The sequence below is a fragment of the Seriola lalandi genome, unplaced genomic scaffold (assembly GCF_002814215.2).
Source record: "Seriola lalandi dorsalis isolate HSWRI2012SDOR001 ecotype SW California unplaced genomic scaffold, Sedor1 jcf7180002054139, whole genome shotgun sequence".
In the NCBI taxonomy this organism is placed as follows: Eukaryota; Metazoa; Chordata; class Actinopteri; order Carangiformes; family Carangidae; genus Seriola; species Seriola lalandi.
In genome coordinates, this window is record NW_019524692.1 from 107914 (window position 1) to 117666 (window position 9753).

The following is a 9753-nucleotide window of genomic DNA, read 5'->3' on the forward strand; positions in this document are numbered from 1 at the left end:
ATCAACAATGAAAGTCTAGAAATTACCGTATAAGTTTAAGCTCTTGAGCAGCTTTCAAGATGATCTCGTGCTGACGTTGAGAGAGAGCAAGTACATTTGCTCCACTTGCTCCTTGTGGTGCAGGTTCAACTGAGCTCTCTGGTAAGTTCGTTACAAGTGCAGCAGGAAGGGGAGGTTTATCCAAAGGAGGCTCATCCCTGTGGTCCTCATAACGAGGTCTGCGATCTTCATAGTCAGGAGGATACCCTCTCTCTGGTGGCGGAGGGAGTCTTGAAGGCCTATCCCATTCTGAAGGGGGTGGTAGTGGGTATGGTGGCTCTTCCTGTCGGTATGGTGGCTCATCCTTGTATTCACGGATTCTAAGTTCTCCTCTACCCCTGTTAAGCTCATCATATGGATATGGGTGACCTCTTTCTCTTTCTCTTTCCTCTAGCCAATGGCCATCTCTGTAGGACTCTGGTGGAGGCATGCGGGGGGGATAGTCCCTCTCAGGAGGCGCACGATCTCTGTCCCATTCAGACTCATAGTACTTGGCCTCTGGCCGATAGTCATCAGGAGGATAGTCCTGTGGTGTCCGCCAGCGAAATCCGTCTTCACCATGACCATAATCCTCAACGTAACCCTCATTATATCCCTCTTCATACTCCTCATGTGTTGGACCTGGCCGCCACATACCTCTTGCCATTCCTCGACCCATAGGTCTCCTCCTCATTCCTCCCCTATCTATTATCTCATGTGGAGGCAGAGGGGGACCGATGCCATGTGGCGGTCGCCACCCTAAGTCTCTCTCCATTCCTTCATCGTACAAAGGCTCCTCCATAGGATCCATCATTTCGTGGGGCGGCGGTGGCATGCAACGCCTGCGTCTTCCTACATCAGGATGCATCGGGTGGCTGTGAGGGTCATGTCCATGGTACATGGGGTGCCCTGCTGGATCAACTTCAGTCTCATCCGTGTCCATTTCATGGCCTAATGGCCCGTGATCCATTGGCCCATGTACTGGATGAGGGGGACGTCCTCGTCCTGGGGGCATGAAACCAGGATGACCACGTGGAGGACGACCTCGGCCAGGTGGAAATGGGGGTCTCATTCCTCTCATTGGAGGAGGTCTCCTTTCTCCCCAGTAAGGGTCATCTTCCTCTGAGTACTCCACTGATTCAGGTTCTTCCCAGTGCCTGTCCGCTGGATCTCCTCTTCCCATAGGTGGTCCTCCTCTTCCCATAGGGGGACCCCCTCTTCCCATAGGGGGACCACCTCTACCCATAGGGGGACCCCCTCTACCCATAGGTGGACCTCCTCTACCCATAGGTGGTCCTCCTCTACCCATAGGTGGACCTCCTCTAATCATAGGTGGACCCCCTCTACCCAAAGGTAGACCTCCTCTCCCCATAGGCGGTCTACCTCTCCCCATAGGTGGACCTCCTCTACCCATAGGTGGGCCTCCTCTACCCATAGGGGGGCCTCCTCTCATTATTGGGGGTCCTCCTCTCCCCATAGGGGGTCCTCCCATTGGCTCTTCATAATACTCTTCCTCTGTTGCAAAGTGATGGTCCTCCGGCATCCACATTTCTTCAGGGGGCACCTCAGACTCCTCACCTCCAAACTCCTTGTATGAAGGATCTTGCCAGTGATATTCTTGCTGCTCTTCTGGCATCCCCAACTCCTCTTCCGGTGGCATGTAATCATAGGACATTTCTCCCATCTCCTCCCCAAGCGGGACAGTGTTTGATCCTCTGAACTCTCCACGGCCCCTCTGCCCACGACCTCGCCCAAGCACCTGAACAGGCACTGGGGGCTGGCCTCGACCCCTACCAGGAGGAGGCCTTGGAGGCTCTGGTCTTGACTGCATTTGGCCAGAAGCTTGTGGCTCCTGTTGGATTACTGGGGGTTTTGGTACCACTGGGGGCTTGCTGTTTGTCAATGGTCCATCTGGTTTGATGGGATTTTGAGCAACAGTATTTTTTGATAAGGAAGAAGCAGTTACTGAAGGCTTGCTGTTAACAGGTTTAGTATTTTCACTTTTTTCAGACGCCTCATTGCCATCTGATTTCTCTGGGTTTGTCTGTAATGTCTGAGGAATGGGGTCACTTTGAACAAAAAAACCATCATTTCCGAGTAAGTTGTCATCTGTCAAGTCTTCAGCATTTACCTTCTCAACTTTTTCAGATTCACTTTTTTCTTTTTCAGTCTGTGGCGTGGCTGATTTTCCTACAGTCTTGGATTCAATACTGGCAGGCTGTTTAGTGGCTGTTTCTTCTTTAGGTTGGGGGCCTTGCTGTTGTTTTTGCTGGGGCACGGGTGGGCGTTCAAAACGAGGCGGAGGGCCAGGTGGCCTTGGGGGTTGTTCAAACCTAGGCTGCTGCCCAAATCGTGGCTGATCGAATCTAGGGGGACCATCAAAGCGCGGGCGTGGTTGGTCAAATCTGGGAGGCCCATCAAAGCGCGGGCGTGGTTGGTCAAACCTTGGGGGGCCGTCAAAGTGCTGCTGTGGTTGGTCGAACCTTGGGGGCCCGTCAAAGCGCTGCTGTGGTTGGTCGAACCTTGGGGGCCCATCAAAGGGCTGCTGTGGCTGGTCAAATCTAGGGTTGTTTCCTCTGGCATAAGTAAGACAACAAAAATAGTAAGAAAACATTATGATAAGCTTTCTTTTAAAGACACAGGAACAGCCTAATATTATAAAACAATAAATATGTATTGTGAGCATGAAGTACTGTGCGTCATTTCAACAGCCCACCTGAAAACTCAACTGATTTTATGAGAAAATTTTTCTTTTGGAAAGTCATTCTAAAATTAGGCCTGTCACAATTCGAACATTTGTATAAATGTAGCAAAAATTAAATATTTAAGCTTTAATGACCTGTTCAAATTCAATACATACAGTTTACAAGCTAAGATGCTTTGAAGTAGTTTGCCTTTGGCTTTTTGGCTTCACCTATTGAATAGCCTATTCACGCATCAGTAAACTAAGCTAATCAATAATAATAGAAAACGACATAAGCAAGCAAAGCTGTCATGATTGGATAATCAAGACTATCTGAGAAGCAGTGTATGGAAGCATTTTGGGTTTTTCACCAAAAGATAAGGAAAATTACCAACAAAGATTGCCTACTTTGTAAGAAGTGCTGCCTTACTCTGCAACAATAACAAATCTAACGAGTCACCTTTTAGCTTGCCACCCACATGAGGCAACAGGGGTACCAGAAACAAGTGGCACATCACCCTTGTCTGCTCATAAAAAGGAGATCACCAAGCACCAATAAGATAGCGAGATTTATGTCAATGTGTTATTTCAGTTTTTACGGCTTTTAGCATAAGGCTTCAACATAACAAAATATGGAAAAGGTGAATATATAATAGGTCTGAATATTTCCTGAATGCACTGAAGGTGCCAGTTCCAATTAGGCTGAACTCAATCTTTTGAAAAAGGGACAGCCCTGTATCAAATGTAACAATTTTTAATTAAAAAATGGCTATCACAGTGGTACAAAACAATTCCTACTGACCGTGGACCTCTAACGCTGTTGATGCTTGGTGGCTGAAGTGTGGGGGGACCTGGGGGTCTGACTCCTATGCCAGCAGGGCCACCTCCTCTCACAGGGGGTCCAGCAGGTGATTCTGAATGTGGCCCAAACCCAGTGGGCCGTGGACCTTGAGATCTGGGACCAACTGCAACTGGAGATTGCTGCACACCCTGGTTTAGTGACTGCTGTTGCATTTGCATGTCTTGTCCAGGGTACTGGCCAAATTGTCCCATCATCCCACTATTATACTGGCCAGAGGTAAATGGCACCATGGTAGTCAGAGTGGCCACCCTTTCTTGAAGGTGGGTATTGGTGGCATTCATCTGTTCCTGCCACTGCTTCCATTGGTGCTCATAGTCCTGTAGCTGGTCTTTGTGGGGATAGGTCTGGAACTGCTCATACCACAGGGCAAATGAGCGACCCCAGTCTTGAAATAAAGGGGTGAACTGCTGCTGTTGCATTTCATAGTGCCTCAGCTGCATTTCAGCAGACATAGACTGCAACAAAGGACATTAAAGAAAGGATGTTATTCATTAGTATTATCATAAAAGGTACATGTAGAATGAAGAAACCATCAAGACATTACATGTAAAAATTAAAACTTTCTCCTTTCACTTTCTGTATAGGCCAATCTTCAGACCACGAAAAACAACTAGTAAGAAGTTAATGCTAAATAAACTATAATTTACCTGAAGGTCTGCAGGTTGCTGAATCAGCTGTTGGTATTTTTCCAGGATCTGCTGAAGCTTTTCATGCTGTTGCATGAGAGCCTGGTATTGTAAGCCTGCTCTCTGCTGTTGTACCTGCTGCCACTGTGCTGCTGCAGCCTGTAATTGCTGGAGGCGGGCGGCCTCCGCTGGGTCTTGTGGGACTTCGGGCTTTAAACAGAAACAAGGCCAGATTGAAGCAAAGCATGGCTCTGTAACTTGCAAAGAGTATTTTTGACATAGGTGAGGGTAGTTTGTGACGGAACGGATGACACATTTTTGAGATGGAGGCAACATATTGCTGAGAACATATTACACAATCACACAAACACGACAACATTCTCGGTAAATGTATTTACAATCAGCAAAGTGAGGGCATCTAAACGATTTGGTATAGATTCTATTGTCACAATTCTTCCTCTTCCTACAGACAAGCAAGACGAAGGTCAAGTATGTATGCCTGGGCACTTCTGTAACTTACACTGGGCACATAAGACAATCAAAATCAATATTCCCCTTGATTTAATTACCTCAGACATTATTACAATCATTGATCACCATTAGAAGGGAAGGAAGAATGAATGTGCTTTAGTATTGTGAACTTCACACATTCATGACATGGCAGTTATCACAAGAATCTGGGCTAAATATTTCTGGACATGATGGTAATGGGAGGGTGGGTGGTGAGACTTACTGTATCTGTAAATATAGGTGGTTTTCCTACATTTTCACCCTGAAAATTAATGCAAAAAATATAAACAATGTTTAGATCTAGTGATAACCGAACCTGTCTGGTATACTCTATCTTAAACTGTATTTGGCATGTTCTTAAAGGCTGTTGAGTAAGCAATACAATGAATGTGAAAAAATAATTAACAGCAACAGAATTATTGACAGTCATTAGTTTCATTGTACAACTAGGAAAAGGGCACTCAGAGAGCACAGACCTCCACAAATGTTCAACAACATACACCATGTGTCAATCGCTCATTACTGCTAGTCTCAAGCAGAGATGAGGAGCAGGCGACAGAGGTCTAGTAACCTCATCTCTTTTGAACTCCACACCCCCATATTTTCTTTTCCCATTTTCCAACTTATAGTCTTCAGCCCCAATCCACACCGACTCAAGTGACATCACTTCAATATTTCAGATTTTGCGCAGCTCCCTCTGGAGCCACAAAAGGCTTTATACAATTTTATCACATATCCTGTAGCATTCCCTAAGATGTGTAAAGACCCTTTGATGTGTAAAACCAGTGGAGTTCCCCTTTGACCGAGACAAGTTTGACTTCTTACAGAAACCCCTCTCTGCCATGTTAGGCATGCTTACCCTTAAGTCCTCAGGTGGTGGGGGTGGTAGTGGGGGCTCATCTTTTGGAGGGGGTGGAGGAGGTGTGCTTTTCGGTGGTTCTATTGGAGGAGGGGGAGGAAGTCCATGGCCCGCAGGTGGCAGCACAGGACCATCACCCTCTTTCTGATTCTGTTTGGCTTTCTCTTGCTTTAACTTCTGTAGATTCTGAAGATGCTGTTTGTACCAAAGTTGCTGTTGCTCCTGGATGGAACAATTACAAAGACATGTCTGACGAAAGCACACGAGAAACCGTGTCCGTTTCATTTCACTTAGTACGTTTATGTTACAAACCCTGAAACGGAACAGATATCTGTTCTTACTGTGGCAGTGCGAATGTTTACCTCCCAGCTCAATGTTACAGGATAAAACTGTGATAGGATAACACTTTCAAATGTTGTCAGTGGCCTGAAACACACAATGGCTTCACATTTATTTAAATTTAAACCCTAAGTCCTCAGAGTGTTACTTGAAAATGGCAACATTTTACAGACTTAGTGATGGTCAAAACGCACTACATTCACAAATACTAGATTTAACTTTTAATATTACTTATTTGGTTTCTTATTAACATGCTTAACATTGCACATCATACAGCTCTACTCTAATCATTTGACCTTATACATCTACAACACAAGGCCATACAGCTGAATTCAATTATATATATAATATAATGTTTTTCTGACTAATATCGTGATTACTGAAGGTAGCTTGTGCTTTCTGTATTAATGTTCTATGAAGTAGTAATTATCAACTACCTAGCACAAATGTGTTACCAAGCTCAAATGTATTACATTGTTATTACAAAGAGTCAACCTTATTATCAGTAACACAACCTCATGTTGTTGAGGACAAGAATATCTACTTTTTTCACCCAAACAAAGACCACATCGAGTATTTTCACTAATTATCATCTGTGCTCTGACTGAAAGCATCTGGTGGTCTTTGATCGGAAGGAACAACACTACAGCATGTGCCAATCAGTGCATACTTAATCCGTATTTAAGTCATTTCGTAGTAAATCTACTGTCAACAAGTCCAATCAGTATTTATATTTAGCAGTGGGCATATCCCAAGTAAAAATAAAGCAGCGGATACAAATCTACTAAAATAGAAACTCTTATTGGTCCTGATCCAATTCCTTGTGTGTGTGACACATCCCTAGTTCCCTCTAACACTGCACATGGGTTTCACGTCTCAGTGTATGAGTTATGGCAGTTCTGAAAACAAAATAGTACATTAGATATACTGGTTTAGTCTCTGTGTGATTAATACCACACAGTGAGTATTATTTAATTCCATAACCTTTAATGCCTTTATTGAATATCACATGATTTCCCCCACTTATATTACCTATTTGATGTGGACAGTGTGATAGTTGCAAGTATTACATTTGTTTATTTGTTTGCACAAGCATGACATATCCTGTCACCAAAACAGGGCAGGGACATCTCTTCCAGAAAGAAAAGGGGTAATTTCTTATAACATCAATAAAAAAGTTTACTAAGCTGTTATGTCGCAAGTTCTGTCTGCAGGTGGAGCAAAGAAGGCGTTAATATTTATCACAGTGATGTGATTTAGCACCAAAGCATGTAAAACAAACCCATACAAGACATTACCTGCAAAGGTAGGGATTTGTCCTCTTCTGTCGTGGATGAATCCTTCTTACTGGCCTCGGTGGCTTTGGGAGCACCGGTGTTCTCCGGCGGCTTGGATAATAGAGTCTCTGGAGGGGGAGGACACGGTTGGGGCTCCGTGGGGTGAGGTTGTGGTGGAGGCGGAGGAGGCTGTTGGTGACTCTGCTTGGGAGCAGGGGGGCCTCTCGCCGGCTGAGCCGAAGTCTCGTCTTGTTTATAGTATGCCTGAGCTCCAGCACTGTCCGTATGTCCTGAGGTCTCTGAATGCCACGGCCCTGAATACCCACCACCGAACGCACTGGCACTGTTGCCGTGTTGTAACACAGACTGGAGCTGTTTCTGGTGCAGCATCTGAAGCTGCTGCATCTGCTGGAGATGCTGCTCCTGCAAGCTGGAGAACAGCGAGCCGCCGGATGGGGCCTCGAAGCCCCCGAACCCCGCTGCCGGCCCGGGGTGGCTAGCACCTGGTTGCTTACGAGGCCCAGGTCCTGCGTAATTTTGCGACTGAGGTCCACCATAATTTCCCCAGGAGGGATACATTGTTAAAAAGCGAGGCGGTGTGCACGGCCTTTGTGCTCACCCGCAGCCGGGTCTCAGTTGCTAACAACGCTAACAAAGCTAACAGCTAACGTTGACCTACCTTTAATAAAATAATTAGCTACATTTTCATTCCCAGACTGGAACAGGCCCCATTAGATACAGTTTTTAATTACCGCATATGTAGCTGGAAACTGTTATTCGTGAAAGACAGAAATTTGCCCGTTTAGCTTTGTGAAAATACTTTACAAAAACCATTCAGACACGGTAGTGTCGATGAACAGCTGATGACGGAAACACGTCACATGTCGTCAGGTGACGACGTCCGTTTCTCTCCAATTTTTTATGTGGTGATTTTGTCTGTGTTATGAAATATAAAAATACGTTTTGATGAAAAATGTTTATTCATACATGCTATCACTGTTCTTTTGTTTTCGAGTCTGTATTTCCTTCTCTTTCCTTCTTGTCCCACTTGTCTTGTGATTAAGGTCAAAATGCAATGTAATGTAAATTTATTTTGATTAATCGTGTTTGTTAACACACACATGTATTATAACTTTATCATTATTATTATTTATTTATATATATATATATATATATATATATACTGTATATATATATATATATATATATACTGTATATATATTTATACAAATGAATGTGAAAATGCAACACACAAAACAGGGCTTCAAATATTGTAAAATTAAATAAGGCATTTTTTTCAAAACGTGTTCCGATGGTTACTGACTACTCACTGCAAATACAGAAATATGATACCCAACAGCTGACCCGGGGTCTGTAATTTTACCACAAGAGGGAGACATTTACAAAGCTATTTCTACTCAACACGAGGAACCATTGACTGTAACAACAATAACAACATAAATAATAATAATAATAATAAGAAGAAGAACATTATACTAAATTTGAGCTAAAAAAGAAAAAGTTCTTGGATACTGAAATTTGTCAGGTTAAATGCAACATTGTTTAAATTAACAACAATAATATATGTAACTACATGATCATAGTAAATTCCACATGAAACAATACATGAAAAAGGCCTGAAGAATCTTTTAGGATAGAGTCAGCTACAGTCTGTGTCCAAAGACCCTACAGCAGTTTGTTGACTCAGGGAGCAACTGTGTGAGTTCAGACTGTGTGAGAGGACTTTGTGTTTAGAAACTGAGGGGGGTAGGGTGGGAGGGACAGCAGTGGGAGGTAAAAGACCAGTGACTTTAGGTTGCCCTTGAGGTCTGATACACATAAGAGTATTTTTTGTCTTAAGATCACCAGTAAATCTGTATTAATTTTGACCAGAACCACTTAAAAAGAATCGTTAAAGCGGATTAATCAAGCCCGTCCTGTTTAATGTCTCCCGTTAATTAGTTTGTCAGCAGTGTTTTAATATCGCCTAATGACTTCATATTTCACTGATGACATTAAAGGGGTGTTAAAAGAGGGGAAATGGCCCATTCAGGATTCAGTTCTTTCGCTTAAGACGCCCTCGATGAATAAGACAAGGTCACGGAGGCCTAGCCTTTAGGGAGAGATACATTATCAGGGGATGGGGGTGGTGAAATCCCATAGAGGAAGCTCTCTCCCCTCTAAAACAGCATGACGGGCACAATGTGATACAGTTCTGTCTTAGAACAATACACTGCACAGGGAATTCATGCTACAGCTTAGGGCAGCCACGCTGTATAGGATGGCAGGATAGCCCCACAGTGTACAATAATACTGATGCTGGGATGCTGGGGACTAATGCCTAGTGCTGTTTGGAGGTGAGGGGTGAGACTTATGACTGTCATAATGTTCGTTTGTGTGGTGTGTTAATAACAAGTGTAGCATTTTTAAGTGATTTTTGTCCATTGACCAGATAAACATATGAGCAAAAACAACAGCCTAATATTTTCAAATGCATTAGAAGTTAGCCCTTTTCAATCTTCATCAGCACTTTTCGAAAGCTTTCTAAGCAAGAACAAAGAAATCAGAAATCGTAAAGT

The 9753-nt window shown here is 43.8% G+C and overlaps 1 protein-coding gene across 5 annotated transcripts in view; it reads right to left on the reverse strand.

Moving 5' to 3' along the window:
- Positions 1 to 8047, reverse strand: part of ylpm1 (YLP motif containing 1) — a 26156-nt gene extending 18109 nt beyond the window's left edge. For 3 of the 5 annotated variants that reach the window (XM_023403470.2, XM_023403469.2, XM_023403468.2), the window contains exons 1-6: positions 7196 to 8046; positions 5559 to 5780; positions 4923 to 4961; positions 4211 to 4399; positions 3504 to 4018; positions 27 to 2594 (exon numbers count right to left, since the gene is read on the reverse strand). In XM_023403470.2, coding sequence (XP_023259238.1) covers positions 27 to 2594; positions 3504 to 4018; positions 4211 to 4399; positions 4923 to 4961; positions 5559 to 5780; positions 7196 to 7753 — 4091 coding nt within the window. In that variant the 5' untranslated portion in view covers positions 7754 to 8046. Of the gene's footprint in view, positions 1 to 26; positions 2595 to 3503; positions 4019 to 4210; positions 4400 to 4922; positions 4962 to 5558; positions 5781 to 7195 lie in introns of all 5 variants that reach the window. The other 2 variants (XM_087173247.1, XM_023403472.2) reach the window with 2 other exon arrangements.
- Positions 8048 to 9753: the final 1706 nt, after the last annotated feature.